We start from the raw sequence: 20,396 nt of genomic DNA, 5'->3' as shown, positions 1-20,396 counted from the left end.
GCTATGTTACTGATACTGTAAGACCCTTCTCGAGCGAGGACATCCCACGGGATTTGATAGTTGGTATCGTAATTTCTAGCTATATCCAGGATGGAGATACCAGGATTGGACTTAACGTACCTCAATATCTTCTTCCTCAGTCCAATTTGGATCCAAAACGCTCCGGATTTTCCAGGTATTTGTGCAGGATTATTTTACGTCGTTCGAGTTTCATTCTATACTACTCCGCAAAGCGGTAAAATATTTTGCCGAAACTTCCATTAATTATTCTTCATAAATATATAAACAAAGTAAGGTCATAAATCTGCCAAAACGAAGTGCATGGTGACTGATAGAGAGCGAGGTAGCTCTTCGGGTGTTGGAGCTGCGGTGATGATAGATGCAGATTTTAGATGCTTAGTGACATGCGACAACGATATGAGCTGTGAAGTGTGTAACCAGCTGCGATCCCGTAGCCTGCAACGCTGCAATTCCGTACAAGGCTCGCGCTCTATACGACGCGCGGTTGTATTCTACGGTCATGAAGTGTAGACGTTGAAGGAAAACTACCGAGTAGGTTCCATGTTTGAGCGTAAGATCCTTCGATCAATTCTTAACGGCAAATTAGAAGAATCTGTGCATCAATTCAATATAGGTCACTTTATTCTGAAAGTGGTCTTAGCAAAGCAAAGCCAAAGCCGTGGGGATTTTGTTTTTGGAACTTGACTTTCTGGGAAACTTTCATGTTCTGCACTCATACTGGAAACATTTGAAATACTGTAATAATATCAGGTTAGCCAGTTTAGCCAGAGTTTAAACTGAAACAAAAAACATTGTCAGCAGTGTTTATTGACGCGGTAATAGGGAACGCTAATTAATTGAACTACGATAAACGCGTACCATGGTTTATGTTTTTTTACTATTTTGTTTTGTATCTTATCTATTTTAGCTAATGAGCGATTGCGAAGGATTATGAAAGCTATAAATTAGCAGCGAATTTTCAGTTGATTTTATTGGAATACTTATACTCACTATTAGGTGAGTTAAAGTTTACATTGAAGATAAAATAAACCAATTCTCGATTCGACAGCAATCGAGTCAGTGAAATGAGAAAATGAATAGCTTGGTACGTTGACGGACACAGTTAAACTTTCAGTCTCCTGTCGTTTCGCTTCGGCAAAGCATCTGGTCGTTACCGACGAGCGAAAAGAAACTCTGTTTTTCTTTCGATTCCAGGCTGCGCCAATGCACCATCTGGGATGCTAAGTATGTGCACATGATCGTATCAAGGTTTCACATATGTATTCGATCGTTTGTTGGGAAACCGACAAGTGAAACAACAAAACACCGATACCCGGCCATTTGAAGAAAAACAAACGGCGGTTTCAACATCGCTATAAAAGCCGGTTCGTTTACGGAAGCTAGACAGCACAATCCCTAGTTTGTGAGGCGATTACGATGGTTTTTCTCCCGCTGTGTCAGATGCATGCAATCGTGCAAATGATGGAAGGATGAAAAGTTTTTCCTTCCATTCCGAAGTTTATCTGCAAGGAAGCATTCGAAACTTGTCTCTGAGCAAACACATACACACACACATACACTCACTTATATAAACTGGAGTCAGTCTGACTGCTAAGCGCTTCATAGAATAAAAACTTTTGCATTCGGAGTTTGCCACTAAAGACGCGATTCAGTAGAGTAAGGACAGATTGGGTAAGCTTGACGACTAAAATATATTATCAGTATTTTAAAACTTTGTCTTCCCATTGCAGTCCGGATTAGAATCTTGATGCAGCACCAAATATGTGTAAGGTTCATCATTATACGGTAAAAAGTATATAATTTACTTGAAAATATATAATATGTACTTTCAATAAAAATTTCAATTTTAGATATGACGTGAATTGAATCTTTATTTGTATCCTTTCTTTATTTGTAACAGTTGATTTCTCATACATCTTGTAAACTGATCGCCGTCTCAGATCGTTTTTGTTCCATGCGGTTGACCAGCTTTAGTAGTCCTATTGATAGAAAGGCCATCAGCAATAGAGGGTTTTGTAGAATTTCAATGAACCATATTTGCGTAAGCTAATCTGAGATTATTAAGAACGTTTCGTGAAACAAAAAAGAAGGTTCTTAGGTTTATGCCATCCTATGCTACGTGTATTGATAAAATATCTGAGAGTGTTTATCAAGTTGGTGCATCTAGTTTGTGCTTCAGAACAATCCCTAAAGAATACCTACAAAATTTAATCTCTTTTTGAAATTTTTAAAATAAAATGAATATAGCAGTATTCGTTAATTGAAAAATATGGCATTAGGAGCTGTAAAAACTGCATGCGGTGAACCAAAAGCTCTCTAATTGCTAGTCGCTGTGCGCTTCCAGTTGCACGTATTACAGATGTAATAAAGAAAAACCGGGCGATCACATACACATTTTTTATGCAAATCTCTACGATGGCATAAAGAAAAACTATATTTATTCCATGTTGAAAAAACTGCACTTATCTTGCACAATCCTGGATATAACAATTATAAAAAATCCAAAAATTGCGGCCATTTGTGATTTCATAGAAGTGCAGCCTTTCTTATATCAAACCCCGAAGTAAAATTACCGACTAATTGAGCCGTATAATGTACAATACATCACCTGTAAATTCAAAGCAAGTACAGCTTCGAACGTTTCCTTGCAAAGTAACATTTTACAATAAGTCATTAAATCGGGCATACTTGCGAGAACCATTGAATTGTTCTGGTAAATTCAAAGTCAGTCACCACAGTTCCAGCCACGGCGGTGGTGGCGCTGCAATGGAAAACCGGATCTCGAAGAATCAGAAAAGCTTCCCGGCGCGCGCCGCGCCCCGTCGCCCAGCAGCGACGATGGTGGAATTTCAAACAAATTTAATTAAAAGCAATCAAAAATTCAACGCCATTCATTCGGATGTTTCCAGTTCCGACTGCGTTCGCTGTCTGCCGTTCAGGTCGGAAAGTGATGCTGAACGTCGGAAAAGGATCCCAGTGCCGTTTCCTATGAGTTTGTTATGTATGGGGATTAAACAATGTGTGAAGGATTCGCTCGGCGAAAAGTTTCTCCATATATGTATAGAATTAAAGATAAAATTAAAACGGAACAATATCTGCTGCCCGATAAACCATTGGACAATTCCGCCGACTGAGAGATTGTTGTGTCGTTTTTCCATTATACAGAAGCCTACCAAGTTCAACATCAACCGTATATTTACATCCGGTCTCAACCCTTAGGAGAAGTGGCGCGTTCTAATTCCCAAACCGCAATGTATAAATGTTTTGCGCAAACGAAAAGGCGCCCAGTATCGTTTGCAAACTGGCTGTTGGTTCAGTCGGTCGGTCGGCCGGTCGTTTCACAGAGTTTGTTCATCCAGGCGCAGGAGATAAATTTTTAAACTTTTTCCTGTTGGCTGTCACTGCTGGTGCTAAAAGGTTAGTTGGACTTCGGCTGACCAGCAGATGCTGTTAGTCATTGCACAGTGGGAATCTGATTCTAGGATACACTTATATATTGCCCGCTATACTGTATGCAGTCAGTTTTAATAAATTACTTGATTAGAGTTATATTTTTGGCAGAGTTTCGGTCAAAGTCTCGTATATCTTGAGCCCACTGTACATCTAACGAACGATAATGCCACTTCCAACCGACTGTCACACGATAAGCGGAATCAAGTGTGCCCTCGGTGCACACAGATAAAGGAAAATGAATAAAATATCTACTTTTATGCATTTATCTGGAAATTAATTTTGATGACCACTTAAACATTTTATTTCATTCGAAGCTCCATGCAGCAAAAGTGCCCGCTTGCGTTGGTTGGTTCGGTTGGTCGTATTTCTGGAGGCGGAATATTGGACAAAAGGAAAGGGCCTGGGCGGGGCAAGGTTTTAAAACGGAGATGAACTTTTGATGGGGATGTCATTTGGACGCAAAAACAGCATCATGGCGAATGATGGTACTCTTTGTGCAAGGCTTTCGATTGTTTCAAACTGTTAGATGGGCGGATAGTGCAAAATTTTATTGGAATGAGTCCAGAGTATAATGTCCATTAGTTTGACAAGCTGCAACCGACCCAATTTACGTTCCTTTTATGAAGAAAGTATTTTCGTTACAGTTTGCTCTTGTGTTATTCCTCTTTTTTAATAAGGAATAATTCATAGCTCTTTCTCGACTAATTTTTATTCTCATGTTTATTTTTGGCTTTTCCAACATTCCTTTTCTGGCTGGCAAAGGGCTGGATAATGCATATCGCAAATAAATCGCACAGTGGTCCATAGCGTCTTACCCAGCACCTTCTAACCCTACCTCCTCGTGGTACTAGCCGGCATTCGAGCAACATCGTTGGAGATCGAGTAACCAACCCCGGTGGAAACCAAGGTCGAATGCTGACAGGGGAGGAGGGCTTCTTCGAGCTACGTTGGCCCTCCGGCGATACTGTGGGGTTGGTTGCGGGCTTAGCAAGCCTGAACGACAAAAAAAATTAAAGCAATGAACTCCGTAAGTAATAATAACTCTAATCGGATTAATCGGCAAAGACGCAGGTGACAAAAACGGACTAACGGTTAAGAACATGGAACTGCCGGTCTCTAAATTTCCTCGGAAGTACCTACGTGCTTTCTAAAAAGTTAAGATCCGCAAGTTCGACATCGTAGCACTGCAGTAGATATGCTGGAAAGGAACGATGGTGTACGTACGTATGGGGATGGTCATACCATCTACCAGCGCTGCGGCAATACACACGAGCTGGGCACAGCTTTTATAGCGATGGGTGAGCTGCTGAAGCGGGTGATCGGGTGGTGGCCGATCAACCCCCGAATGTGCAGATTAAGAATCAAGGGCCGATTCCTAAATATTAGCATAAGAAGCGTGGGTGAGGGCTGTGCACCTTGGAAGTACCGATGATGACAAAGACGAATTTTACCGACTTTTACCGCCACCTCCAAGAACATGGCCATACGTAGTATCTTGTTCACCCAACCAGACGGAATCACAAATTGACCACGTTCTGATAGATAGTCGGCAATTTTCAGACAATTTCGACGTCAGAACCTATCCGGCCGCTAACATTGATTCGGATCACTACCTAGTGATGGTTAGGATATGTCAAAAACTATCTGTTGTAAACAACATACGATACCGCCCAAGTAACAATTTGGGTTTTATTACAATCTTATGATGGAAGACCAAAATTGGTCATCAAGACCACCACAAGAGTACAATAAAACTCACATTGTTGCTTGGGCGGGACCCGCCACTGAAGCAACTGGATGTCGCCGAAAACTCGCGAAACCGCGCTACCGGAAGAGGGTGAGCTGAGTGAAGCTTCTCTTGAGGATTGTTGGAATGCCGTGAAAACAGCCATTGACAGCGTAGCGGAGAACGTCCTAGACCGTGTGGCACCGAATCGACGTAACGGATGGTTTGACGAGGAACGCCAGTAGATATTGACTGAGAAAAACGCAGCATGGGTACAAATGCTGCGTAGAGCCACCCGTCAGAATGTGGAGCGGGGACAGTAAACCCGGCTCTTCCAGGAGCAGAAGCGCCACCTGGAGGAGAAGGAATGCGAAGAACTCGAGCAGCTGTAGCGCTTTCACGACACACGGAAGTTCTATCAGCGACTCAACGAATCTCGCCGAAATGTGCAGAGATAAAGATGGAAGTATCTTGACTGACGACCGTGCGGTGATCGAAAGGTGGAAGCAGCACTACGATGAAAGCCTGAATGGAGTGCAAGCAGAAGACCATGATAGCGGAGGCAGTGACCATATTGGTGTAGCAAGCATGTGCCACCCCCATCGATAGGGGAAGTTAAAGAAGCCATCCTGCAACAAAACAGCGGGAAAGGATGGCATTGGAGCGGAACTTATTAAAAAGGGCACGGACAAGTTGGTCGGCTGTCTGCATCAACTGATACTCAAGATTTGGGATACGGAACGACTACCGGAGGAGTGGAAAGACGGGGTTATCTGCTCTACAAGAAAGGCGATAAGTTGGATTGTGATAACTACCGAGTGATCACTATCCTGAACGCCGCCCCCTACAAAGTGTAGTCCCAAGTCATCTTCCATCGACTATCGCCAATAATCCAATAGATTTGTAGGAAGTTACCAGGCCGGCTTCATGGAGGGTCGGTCGACAACGGACCAAATCTTCACCTTGTAAATCCTCCAGAAGTGCTACGAATTCGGAGTACCAACGCATCACCAGTTCGTTGATTTCAAAGCCACATATGATAGCGTAAACCAGCAAAAGCTATGAAAAATTTTGAACGAAAATGGCTTTCCGGGTAAGCTTACTAGACTTATCATGGCTACGATAGATGGGATCAAGTGCTGTGTGGTTGTCGGACCCATTCGAATCTCGCAGGGGATTTCGACAAGGAGATTGTCTTTCCTGTATGCTATTCAACATTGCGATTGAAGGTGTTATAAGACGAGCGGCGATCGAATTGCGTGGCACGATTTTCAATATATTCAGTTAATTTATCTGCTTTGCTGACGACGTGGATGCTGTCGGCAGAACATTTGAGGCGGTGGAAAATCATTACACCAGACTAAAATGCGAAGTAGAGAAGATTGGGATGAAGATACATACGTCCAAAACGATGTATATGCCAGCCGAGTGAGACAGGGACCGCTTGGGCCACGGTAAACCACGGTGATGAGTTTGAGGTAGTCGACGAGTTCGTATACCTTGGCTCACTGGCAACAGAGGACAACACTACCAGCCGTGAGATTAAAAGACGTCTTATCAGCGGAAGTCGGGCCTACTACGGACTCCACAAACACTTGCGGTCGAACAATCTGAGCCCTCGGACAAAGTGCACACTGTACAGGAACGCTAATTAGACCGGTTGTCCTCTACGGGCACGAAACCTGGAAACTGCTAGAAGAGGGCCAATGAGCACTCGGAGTTTTCGAACGGCGGGTGCTAAGGATAATCTTTGACGGAGTGCAAGAGTACGGTGTATGGAGGCGAAAAATGAACCACGAGCTCGCGCGTTTCTACAGCGAACCCAGTATTCAGAAAATGGTTAAAGCTGGAAGGATACGTTGGACAGGCCATGTTGCTAGAATGCCGGACAACCATCCTGTAAAAAATGATTTTCGCATCAAATCCGGTAGGAACAAGACGAAGAGGGGCACAGTGTGCGAGGTGGCCAGACCACCTGGACCTGACGGAACTGGAGACCAGCCATTTATTATTAGAATTTATAACATCCTTGGTCATTTCCGTTTTAAATTTTTCACCAAGTATCGTCCATTATGTATCTTATACTTCGTTAGCATTGATTTATTTCGATCGAAACGGAAAATTGGCAAGGTAAACAATAAAAAAACAGTAAAAATTTATAGCGAGAAATAGGAAATAAACTTAGAAATGAGAAATCGAAACAGAAAATGCAAAAGGAAACAGGAGAGCAAAAGCGAAAGTGGAATAACAACCAAAATATATAACGAAAATAAGAAAGGGGAGTATTAGAGGATAGTGAAAAAAAAGTAATTAAACAAAGGTATTAATAGTTACTCAGGGGAGACCAGGCGTGAATGGAGAAGGACGAAAAAATAGGTAAGAGAAGGTCAGGGGCGGACTGGCCCACCGGGCAACCGGGCAAATGCCCGGTGGGCCCCAGTAAAATTTTTGTAGTTACACAAAATGAGATTTTCCAGAATTTTTATTTCAGTTAAAGTCTTTCAGCGACTCACGAATGTTCGATTGCTGGGGCCCCATGATTTATGAAATCAACCGATTTGATGATTAAAAATTCAGCTTCAAATGGGACTGTTGGGGCCTCGAACTTTAAACCAAAATTTCTCTTTCAATTAAACTTTTTCTATGACTCACGAATGTTCGATTGCTGGGACCCCATGATTCATGAAACCAACCGATTTGATGATGGAAAATTCAGCTTCAAATGAGACTGTTGGGGCCCCGAACTTTAAACCAAACTTTCTCTTTCAATTGAACTTTTTCTACGACTCACGAATGTTCAATTGCTGGGGCACGGTGATTCATGAAATCATTTAAGTTGAGCTGTTGCTCCAAGCTCCGAAAATATTACCAGCTTCAATTCTGTAAATACTCAGTAAAAGTAAAATTAGTATTTCATCTGCAGTTATTTGACTACTAACAAATTTCGAACTGTCGGCTTAAGCTCCATACTTAGTTTACTTCAGTGGCGGCGGGCCGTTATCGATCCTGCTCCGAATAAATTATGGTCCTCCAGTACTCAATCCTGGGCTACCTTGCTTCAAACCCCTCGAACACCAGCTGAACGTGCATCATCCTCGATAGCGCACATCTATCAGTGCGATGTCTACTCCGAAGTCTAGGGCCTCTTCTTGATTCTCTGCTTAAAATAATTTTGGCTACTCTTTCGTCGGGCATTCTAGACACGTTACCAGTCCAGCGCAGACTGCCACACTGTACTATCTTATTATAACAGCATATTTACATTCTTAATATAGCTCGTGGTTCATGCGTCTGCGCTACACGCCATTTTGGATTTTACAAAATTTTACGCTAAAACCCTAAGCATTCGTCGATCAGCTTCTTTTAGCGTCCATTCCATGATTCATGTCCGTAAAGGGCCACCGAGAGAATTAGTGTTCTCTAGAGCGTCAGTTTATGGGAATTTGCAAGCTACGGGACTTCAGCTACAAAATGTAATGCCTGCGTAAAGGCCAATTCGCAGCTACAATTGGTCGGTGTTAGATCAGACCGGACCAAGTCGCAAAATTTTAAAAAATGAGTTAATGAACGCAAACGATCAAGAAATTTCAAAGCAACATTTTACTCCAATCAGACTACATAAATATTGCACACAGTCATAGTTATGAGATGATTTCTAACGATTGGTAGCATATAAACCATACAGAGCTGCACACTTTGAACGCGTTTTTCTCGAAAACAGAGTTTTGTCACTTGGTTCGGTCTGACTTAATACCGACCAATTAGTCGTTTTATTTTGCGATTTACATCGTTGTCACATGTCACGAGCATACCAAAATATATTCAGTTCCTCTTCGACACCAACACCATTTGGATTTCCACGCCATGTACTTCGTTTTGGCGGTGTTAATGGTAAGTCCCAATTTCTCAATAAATGACCTAAAGGCCTCTTTCACTGCTCTACCTTTGATTTCGGTGATATCGACGTCATCCGCAAAATCAAGAAGCACGTGAGGTCTCATCTGCTATTCTGACTCATAATTTTTACTCATCCAGCGTCACACGAGTCAACGTAACTAGTTCTGTAAGAAAACCATGTCCTAGCATTAACTGTCACAGCTAATTTCGTTTGACTGAATCATATGCCGCCTTGAAATCCATAAAAATATGATGAGTCTGCAAGTTGCACTCCCGGAACTCGTCAGTTACTAGACGCAGGGTAAATATTTGATCCATCGCGAAGCGACCCTTATGAAAACCAGCTTGATACTCGCCGACGAAGAACTCAGCTAATGGACTCAGTCTAAAAAACACGATAGGGAGAGCACCTTATAGGCAAAATTGAGCAACGTAATGCCTCGATAGTTTTCTCAAGTCGATGTCCGTTTTTAAAATTTTGGGAAATGAGGCCAATCAACCACTCCTCCGATATTTATTTTCCTCCCATATTCTGATCCTGACAATGAGGTAGCGAATTGTTTCGTACAGCAGCTCGCTCCTCGCTTTTAGAAGTTCAGCCAGGATGCCATCCTTTACAGCAGCCTTACCGTTTTTCAGCTCACTGATTGCTCTTTTGACCTCCTCCTGTGTTGATGGCTCCACAGTTTGGCCGTCGCTCAAAATTCTTACCCTGTACCTGCTGATCTTCGTGTTTACTTCTCTATTCAACAGCGTCTGGAAATACTCTTCAACCTGGCTGCTACCGTCATTTTGTCAGTAAGTAGGTTGCCAGCACTATCATTGCACATCACAGGCATGGCAAAATTCTTGCACCTGACCGTTTTGTAGAAACTTCGTGTGTCGTTGCTGGCGAACCGCTCCTCTGGACTGGCGAGCACGTGCTCTTCGTACTGACGTTTTTAGACGGTGGGTTCTTTTTTCCGCAGCTCTATCAGGACGAACCAAAAAGATTCGCGCAGAGTCTCGGGCATTCCTCACATTGGAATCGTGTGAGGAAATTCTACAGAGGATTCGCACAGAATACCTTGCTTATAGAAGCATGATCCCTAATCGATTGAGCCCCTAATCTCAAAGGCCCGGTGGGCCCTTTGGCTCCCAGTCCGCCCCTGGAGAAGGTCATTAAACAACGCTTATTAAGTTTCTATATTGCTTTTCGTTTCCTCTTTTCCCGCGCTGGGGGACCTGTGGATCGAATAAATCTATTGTGGAAGCCAATTTTAATCGTATTTGAACTCAACTTTTTTCACAGACTCTGTAGATGGCAGATGTAGTCCTCCGAACATGGCGGTGGGTGGTAGAGTACGCCTACAGCGATTTCTTAGTTGTTCAGTTGATTTTCTTAGTCGCCTTTGTCATTGGCGAAGCTAGCGCTCATTTCCAGGAGGGCCTCCGGCATTGTTTTCGACCATTTTATTTGGTCGGCCAGGTCTATTTTTCTAGGGGATTCCTAAATCTTCTCGCAAATTCCGGAAAAAAAGTTACGCGGGTCGTTAGTGAGATACCAGTCGAAATTCCCGAAAAAGTGTAAAATGCTGACCTTCTTGGGAACATCACATGTCGAAATGTTGGGATTTCGGGTGAAATTAGCCTTAACCTTTTCCGCCGTCTTCCTGAAAGCTGCTCCTAGTTTGTGAACCAATATCAATCCTCGGTCCTCGGAATTACAGATCTTCAGCTTTTTTTCCAAAGCACGGTGGGATGACTCTGGATTTACCAAATGAGTGTACAAATTTTTTTCATGCGTTTGCGAATGACACGTACGCCTCCATCTTTGTTGAAACAAAATGCTCAACTATGAAATTTACAGTATACAAACAATACAGTTTATGAGGAACTGTTCCAAATTTGGGTAATTTCTACCCAGTAGATAAAAAAGTTATGTTCAGCCATAAGAATAATAAAAGAAATCTAGTAATAAAGGTGGCAATAATTTCGTGTTCGCCCTTTATTTACAATTTTAACCGAATACAACTAACTGCAAGAGTAATATGCACTATCGAAACATGAACACCGGTGTTTGAATAATTATTTTATTATTCTATGTCATGTTAATATAATTTGCGCTTTAGTCAGATTTATTTTCCGTTTACTGCATTCGAAATATTTGGATGTCAATGGTTTGGGGAAGTCTACCCAGGTAGCTAATAAGCATTAACATTCGCAGTATATCAACCTATTATTGGCATTTCCATTGCATGTTGCTATATATTAGCAAAAGGCTGCATTGCTGTTGTAAATTGGTATCCAAAATTGTATTTGAATTCTTCTTGTCATTAATCAGCTGCAAATAAGCATTGTCAGCATTTTGACAGGGATAGCAGTAAAATAGCCATATATTTTTATTTATTTATAATAGCCAAATTAATTTTTAAGCAGCATTTGAGATGATTTAAATGCTTGTTAGTTTTCATTTGTAATACCTATTTGTTACCTCGGTAATTTTATTTTAGTTTTGTGAAATCAAAAGCTTTGAAAATTCGCTAATAATTGCAAACAATGTAAACACAACAACATTAAGCCATTCTCATTGTAATTTGAGGCTCTGTTTATAGGAAAATTGGCGGCTTTTAACTTGTTAACTGCAAATTCTAAACAAAATCGTGGGTTCCTAGAGATTTGTTGATAACCATGAAATAACATTTCAATCTCGCCGTCTGGTAAAAATCATCATCACGGTCATCGCAGCAGCGATATAATTGCCATAATTGACATCATTTTCTGCCCGACTAGCGTAATCTGAGCCCGGGAAGAGACGCCGTTTCGTTTATTTTAAAATTAACTTAATTACTCCCAATAAGCTAGAGCTAAATTTGCTTCGTTGGCACCTTGCGTACAACTTTATCTCAGCTTGGGATTGTTTCCATCGCACAAATTGTTCTTCACAGTAAGATACCGAACATCGCGACCACTTTATACGAGCATTAATTTTAAAAAAGCTAATTAAGCGGGAAATTTAATAACAAAGGTATCAAGCTTGTTTCCCAGACCGGATGAAATCGTATCGCCGCAGAGTGGTGATGTATATTGGTGTCTTTCTCTTTTTTTTTGAATAGGCAGCAGTATGCAGTTAGTGTGGGAGGAAAAAAAACAGCAAAATTGATTCAGAACCGCTGATTCAGAGCGACATCACAGCAATTTCCACTTATAATGAATACAATGGAGATGACAAGATAATAATTTTGCATTTCCATTAGACAGCATAATAATTTCATCGGAAATAAATATTTTCATTTTACCGTCTTGCATCAACAGGGGAAAATATAACAATTATAAAACATGTTTGAATTGGAATTAAACGGTTCGATTGTGGAGGTTCATTCTACCGGTTTTATGCATTATTGATTGTTAGTATCAAGAAAAAGTTGTAGCTGATAAACAACCTATTGATTTGACTCCCCGCAACTTGACACAGATGAATTTACAATACCGTTCTCGTACTTTATTCTGTTTACATACTACACCAACATAGCTACGATACATAACGACTGTTATCGGTAAAGTTTCTTATTGTTGTACCCTGTGGATGCAATTCAGTTGATGTTTGAACGAGATGGGTAGTGCAGTGCTCTTAGCAGGAAAGATACTTACTTTCGTCCGGCGTAATTGTCGCTTTCCTTTGTACCAAGTTATAATCGCATTTGGTCTGGAACCAACACTCTCGCAGGATATTTCGTATCGGCGATCGGCAACCAGTGGTGTCGGTGGGTTTACTATCTTCACGCTGAGTGGTTTCACTGTGATAGTTGGTAGAGAATGGAAAGAAAAACAACCATAGATGAGTAAGAATAAAGTTAGATTGTGGCTGTTGAAATAATAAATGGAGGGGACGCGTGGTATTCAACATGTCGCACAAGATCATTTGGTATTTAATAATCTCGATTATTTAACACAACAATTTTTGAAAACATTTTTAATGTTGATTAGCGGTCCTTTCCTATAAAATGTTGTCTTTTCTGATGAATCCGAGAAATTGTGCACGCATTCGTCCATTGGATAAATCATGAGGACGCCTGGTTATTTGTTTAGTATAAGAGGCTCCATTCTGACAGCTTTTTGTTTTATGACAGAAAAATCTATCCTTAGTGAACGAGAATTCAGAAAAATTAAACTGATAAAGTCTACTTCTCGAAGTCGAAGTGAGTTATTGTTGCCATTCTTTAGGAAAAAGTTTCAGCAGAATCTTGTCGCACCTTGAAACTACACTAGCCCGATAAAGGTGAAGATGAATTTGCGATTCGAATCGAATATCCTCTCCAATCTATTTCGAAAGGCTATCAAAAGAGAAGGAACCATCGTTTTTTGGACTCGACCGGTTGCTAAACCGATATCTCCGAATGATTCCGATTCTAAAGATAAAAGGTTTTTTCTTTCGTGCTTTTTTTTGTCGTTTTATCGCAATCGACCTATTAATTTCCCTTTGGATACTGACCGGATCGCACGTTGATTCAGGTCCACCATTCTACGAGTGGACTATTGTCTAGCGATTGCCGCAAGCAGTTACCATCGTCTTCATTGTACCTAGCAGACGAATATTGATTTCAACTCGATATTATTGCTTTTGTTTTTTTTATCCTGCTCGTTTGAAAGCGGAAGCTACCACCATGGTTACCGTATGTTCAAAGAAGCTGAGAATAATGATCTGGGTGCGCTCTGCAGCATATTGCGTTGGATACTGTTTGAATAAAACAGGAGAGTAAAGACGACGCGAAATGTAAAGTAAGATGATTGGTGGTAAGAAATTCGTGATGAACACAAGAGTGGGAAAAAATCCAATAACGGAAAGCAGGATATTGTTAGCACTTGCATATTATTGTTACCTAATAAGATTGGCGGAAGAATGCTGCCATATTGTTCACAGTGTACGGATTGTATTTTAAATTATGGATGAGGGAGTTTGAAAAACATTTGAATTTCTTCTTCATCTGTATAAGGAAAATTATTTAAATGTTTATTTTATATGGACTAAGGTTCGATGCCGTAAATTTCGTATGGAATGATCAGAAATTAAACATAAACAGTAGGTCCAAGCATAAGATAGATATACTAAATTTGGTTACAATTCCTGTCTTTACGCTGCATGTTCATCCGTAAATAATAAATCAAGTGAGTGAGTTAGTCGTGTCGTCGAATGACTTTCTTCGGAAAATTCACCAGTTCATACAAATTTTATTAGAACTAATGGATGTACCTGAAATTTAGTTTAAGCTATATACCAAAGTCGGAATTCACGGAACAGGTGCAGTTGTCAACAACAGTGATGTTGATTATTAACAACAAATGTAAACAGGGATAGTTTCAACACACCTTAGCAGTGTAGCCTGTGGTCGTTGTCATGTCCATGTGGCTAATACTATTCTATATATTTACTGCATCTTGTTACCGGATGGCTGTTCTAGCCACTACACCGAATGCCGTTGTAGATTGGCTGCTCTTATTTCAATTGGTAAACTGACAATACGTGTAATGTGGACTACATGTCGAGATACAGAAACCAGTATCTATAGCAACAAGCAGTGATGACAAAATTCTATTTCGCATGCGACCGTCGGCATTCTATGATGCTGTGCAAGCTAAGAGTATTATCGTCAGTAATGTTATTGCATGCCATGTCGATAGTGGCGAATTCTGTTTGCCGGCCAGGTTTCCGATGAGAGGACGATGATTTCGTTCGTTTGATATTGGAAATGCTTTGGTCATTCAAATCAATTCACTACTCAGAACTAGTCACATGAAATTAGTATATACTCTAAACTAAAACACTAATGTACTGTGGAACGATTAGCTGGAAAACAAATTTCCGATCAGGCTTCGAAAAAAGCTGGAATGGTATACGTATTATTCTTATAGCATTGGATACAATCGCATTATTACCAAGCAAATTTCAATAGTTTTTAAAATCAATTTTAGCACAAAAATTTACTGGAATAGTTTAATTTTAATTTAGCCTACGCATCGCCAATTGTGGCAAGCCTTTTGAGTACAAAAACAATTAACAATGTTATCAGTTGATTTGCAGTGCCATGACGAAATCAGACAAGCAACTACGTTCAGTGCTTTGTTCGTACTGCCAGTTCCACACCGGAGCGAAGAAGTTGGACGTCATGAGCAGCGTTGCCACAAGTACAGATATTTTACTGGTTTCAGGGTGATAGTTGGTAGAGAATGTTAGATATTTTAGTTCCTGTGAGTTTTGTTGCTACTAATCTTCCTGAATTTTAAAGTAATCCATAAACGTAGAGGGAGCGTTTATCGACTGTAAATTATTATGCTTTGACGGTTTTTCGGCTTTCAGTCAAGTGGATTTAGCAAACGATTGTTTTGCTTTTACTTATCCGACGTTTCGGTGATTTATTTCACCTTTTTCTAAGGATTAAAAGCTTAATCGTTAAGATATGACAAAAAACGATTAAGCTTTTAATCCTTAGAAAAAGGTGAAATAAATCACCGAAACGTCGGATAAGTAAAAGCAAAACAATCGTTTGCTAAATCCACTTGACTGAAAGCCGAAAAACCGTCAAAGCGTAATCCATAAACTATTTATATTTCATAAAAGATTGGATTGAGAAAATAAAATACTCCGGAGAAAATGGCATTGTTCCAAATTTATGCATGCACAAAAATCTGTACTTGTGGCAACGCTGGTCGTGAGTCGCTGTGTGTCCGTCGGATATAACCGATCCGGCATTTACAACATGTGCTTCCTTGTAGAAAAAGTCGAAGACTTGTTTCCGGTCGCCCGACGGTGCTGCGCGACCGTAAAGTGTCGCAGTAGCTGAAGAGGAAGAACGGGAGCAAGGTTGCCTCTCCGTTTCTGACCTTGGACCGAGTGGTCGGAGCAACTAGCCTAATGGTAAAGAAGTATCTGGCCAAAATAGACATTTTTATGTAAAATGTTATGTAAAAGCTTCAGTCGAGGCCAGCCGTCTCTGAGGAGCAGTCAATCGTCCAAAATAAGCGACTGAAGGAGCTGGTGAAAACCATCTTCCCGGTGGACTGCGACGTTGTGGTCACAATGAATGACGAGACTTACTTGATGCCGGAGGCAACGACTGGCAGGAACCGGGTACCAAGGCGATAACCGATGACGTCAAATATATCTCCCAGACTATGTTCCCGAAGAAGATTACCCAGCTGCGACCGTTGGAAAATTTTTGGCGAAGCTCAAACGGAGGATCTACTACAATAATTTTGTGGCCCAAATGGAGAAGCAACCTCATCGGCCACGCCTAAGGTTCCGACTTGCTGTCCGAAGACCGCTAAGCAGTGCAAAGAAACACTTTTGTAGAAGGCATAATAAACGTAGGACTGGAAAATTTGTTCCACTGAGTTAACGTCAACGTCACATAAAGTCAACGAAGACCAGCAGAAGAGAGTCCTGGAATTCGTCGATCTGCTCCAATATGATGCGGAGTGTTGTGATATGGTCTACACATGATCGGCCAGCACGGAATCCATCTTGCTGTTGTCGGAAAGTAGCGTCGATCTTCTCCTGGATCTGGTTGAAGATTACCTTACAGAATATTTTAAGAGTAGTACAGAACAATTAATTTAGGGCTCCTTTTTTAGGACATTGACCAATATGCCCTGCATCTAGTCCACTGGAAAAGTTGCAATTTCCATGTATTGCTGTAAAGCTTATGTATCAAAGATGGGTGAGCTTTGAGCATTTCGGCTGAAATACAGTGTTTCCCTTGCGTTCTATTGAATTTCATACTCTTGAGGGCTGCTTCAATTTCATCCAGTGATTCAGAGTTGACGCGATTAATGCGACATACTATTGGCACCATTCGCTGCTGATTTTGATGCTCTCTGATATTTGAAACTCGGAAGAATTCTTCAAAATACTCAGTCCATCACTTAAGCTGCTCTGTACGGTCAGTCAGTAGCTGTCATTTAGCTCTGTCATTTAGCAGCAACTTTGTATTCATCCTGGCACCACTAAGTGGACTAATGCGAATGCTGAGTGTAAAGTCTCCGCCTGCAAATGAAGGACCTCTGTAGTCGTTTTCGCTTGACGACAAGTTTTAAGATTTTTTTAATAACGTTCATGTTCAGATGAAAACCAAGATCGAATCTTTTGTTTTATCCAATATGCCACAATTGGTAAAGCAGGTTCCGGTCCGAAAATCGACTTTTCTGCTCCAGATCCTGCTAGTTCATCAGCCCATTCATTTCCGGTTATACCAGAATGGCCAGGGACCCAAACCAGATGAACGGCATTCAGAATGCTTAGTTCTTCTAATTGAGTGTGGCAGGCGATGACTGTTTTAGATTTTGAATTAGCCGTACAAAGTGCTTGACTATCAGAACAGAAGTAGATAATCTTACCTATCAGTTCTTTCTGCAGTGCAAACTGAGCTCCGCATATCTTGCAATTATATTTCAGCTTAAAAAACGGTGCAGTAACTACCCAACGAATAGGATTCCTCAGATTCCAGCTAACGGCAGTAAACACCAGCACCCTCGTACAAGGAACCATCGGTATAACAGACCACATAGTCGAAAATTTTCCTTTCCATGTAGCCTGACATCCACTCCTCTCTAGGAGGAAAGTTACTTAAGAAAGTCCTATACGGAAAAGTACGCATGAGCCTCACATGACTAGGAGCAAGGGTAAACTTGTTTTCAGCAACAATTTGCTACAATCGAGTATGACCAGTGGAACCGTCCACAGACTGCCAAAGGGCAATCGCGTGTGGTCGATAAGCACATAAGTGCCTCTTGCTTCAGGTGTAAGTGTAGAGGTTTAACATTGAAAATAGCTTCTAGGACGGCAGTAGGAGTTGTAGTAAATGCACCAGATATTGCCATTAAACACATTCTTTGAAGCTGGTTTAGCTTTGTCTGAACAGTCACAACTTCCTCTCTCTGCCACCATTCAAGACAACCATACGCCAGTATTTGACTGACAACGACCGTGTACAACCAGTGTATGTATTTGGGTTTAAGCCCCCAAGAGTTGCTAATTGCTCGTCTATACTGTCCAAAGGCCATGCACGCTTTTTTAATTCGAAAATCAATATTTGTGCACCAGTCAAGCTTGGAGTTGAAAATCAACCCCACGTACTTCACCTCGTTCACAACATCAATATCCGAATCGTAAAAGCGCAGAGCGCGAGCTTCATTTGTATTTCTACGTCTTGAAAATAAGACGATAGATGTTTTGCTCGGATTTAACGAAAGTGTAGTTTCTCGGCTTCACGTTTCCACGACGCGTAGTGCCTGCTGCATTAAGTCAAATAATGTGCTTATGCACTTTCAAACTACTAGGATGAGATAGTCATCCGCAAAACCCTAGGCCTAGCCTAGGCCATTGAGTTTCCTCAGTAGGCCATCCGCCACAAGGTTCCATAAAAGAGGCGAGAGAACGCCACCTTGTGGGCATCCACAAACACTTTGCTTCCAAATGCTTGCTTGCCGAAACGACGAAAATAGCAATCGGTTACTAAGCATTTTTTCTATCCACACGGGCACATTATGATAACGAACAGCCTCCAAAATGGAAGCAAAAGATACGTTATCAAATGCGCCTTCAATATCCAAAAAAGTTCATAAGCAAGATTCCTTTCGTGAAAATGCAACCTCAATTTTTTTCACCACATCATGTAATAAAGTGGTTGTAGACTTGCCACATTGATAAGCATGTTGTGCTGAATGCTTGCTTGTTTCGCGGATGTGGTGATCAACAATCCGCTTAAGTGATTTAAGCAAGAAAGACGTTAGACTGATTGGTCTAAAACTTTATGCTTGCTCGTATGTCGCGCGTCCACCTTTAGGAACAAACCTAATGGTTATTTCACGCCACTGAGATGGGATGTACCCAATAGCAATACTACACACAAACATGCTTTTCAGAATGTGTTTGAAGTATTTGAATCCTTTCTGCAGTAGAATAGGGTACATTCCATCTGTTCCAGGAGATTTGTATGGAGAAAAGCTGTTCACGGCCCACTCAATCGCTTTAGTTGTGACAAGTCTCCGAGCGAAAGCCCATGAGTCTAAGCCACCTAAAACGATTTCTGGATCGATCGGAGCTTCCACACAGCCTGGAAAGTGACTATAGAAGAGACATTCCAGGATTTCATTGTCATTCGAACAGTATTCACCGTTCGAACTTCGAATGTTATTAACCTGATAATCTTTCGATTTTGACAGTTTATTAAGTCGACTTGCCTCGCTGAAACTGGAAACGTTGCTGCAGAACCTGTGCCAGCTCGTGCGTGCTGGAGATCGTAGAGCCTTTGCATAGGCTTTCCGGGTCTGCTTGAAAGGCTCCACGCCATCCCTACGACGTCTTTTCCAGGCTCTCCTGCATCGTTTCTTTAGTTCCACGAGATGAGAGTTCCACCATGGTGTTCCTCTAGTCGTTTTCATAGTTTTTAGCGGGCAAGCTACTTCAAAAGCTTCCGCAATAAAAGAGGTTGTGGCATCTACAGCCACATCCAAATCGATCGATGACTCAATCGTCGGTTTGAATCCTTGAAACTTCGTCGCCAGTTCCTCCCCAAAGAGTTCCCAGACCGAAAATCTCGGATTGCGAAATGTTGCAGCGTTCAAGGAGACACCCAAATGATCATAATATAAAAAGCAATGATCAGATATTGGTGTCTCATTTGAAACATGCCATTGTGCCAACTCATGACTGATCCTGTTAGAGCAGAGTGTTATATCTAACACTTCCTCTCTGCCAGCTCGTATGAAAGTTGGACAATTGCCAATGTTGAGTATTCCAAGGTTGGTACCACTCAAATATTCCTTCAAATCAGAGCCTCTCAGATTGATATCCGAGCTGTCCCAAATGATGTGATGGGCATAAGATGGTTCGTCATGTGGTAAATGTGCTGAACAATAGACATAGCGCCTGTGGCCATCATCCACGACGAGTTCTACTGTGACTGCACAAATATCCCGAGTAGTCAACTCAGAGATAAGGCATGCATTTACTGACCAATGCATCAATATGCATGCCCTAGGCATCAAACGAGGATTTGTCATACCAGTTTTGCTGAATATAGCAAAGTTCTAGTTTCCAATATCCATCGAATGAAAGTACCCCTTGCGAAAATATGGCTCCTGAACCAAGGCGATGGTGACAGAGCCATTAAAAAGTTTTTCGCATAAATACAAATTTGCTGCCCGTGGTGAATGACCCTTTGGGCAAGGGGATTCCAGTAAGGCGTATAAGTGCGTAGTAATCAGAGATTACTTTTGTAATCATTTCGAATTAATTAGGTAATCAATGGTAATCAGTAGAGTA

The 20,396-nt window shown here is 41.4% G+C and overlaps 1 protein-coding gene across 1 annotated transcript in view; it reads right to left on the bottom strand.

The window, feature by feature from the left end:
• LOC128740314 (uncharacterized) overlaps window positions 1-20,396 on the bottom strand; it is a 465,117-nt gene that overhangs the window by 62,292 nt on the left and 382,429 nt on the right. Inside the window, exon 8 of the mRNA XM_053835852.1 lies at window positions 12,728-12,873. Within this exon, the coding sequence (XP_053691827.1) occupies window positions 12,728-12,873 (146 nt within the window). The remainder of the gene's footprint in view (window positions 1-12,727; window positions 12,874-20,396) is intronic.

This window comes from Sabethes cyaneus, chromosome 3 (genome assembly GCF_943734655.1).
Source record: "Sabethes cyaneus chromosome 3, idSabCyanKW18_F2, whole genome shotgun sequence".
In the NCBI taxonomy this organism is placed as follows: domain Eukaryota; kingdom Metazoa; phylum Arthropoda; class Insecta; order Diptera; family Culicidae; genus Sabethes; species Sabethes cyaneus.
This window is presented reverse-complemented; position numbering and strand designations above follow the sequence as displayed.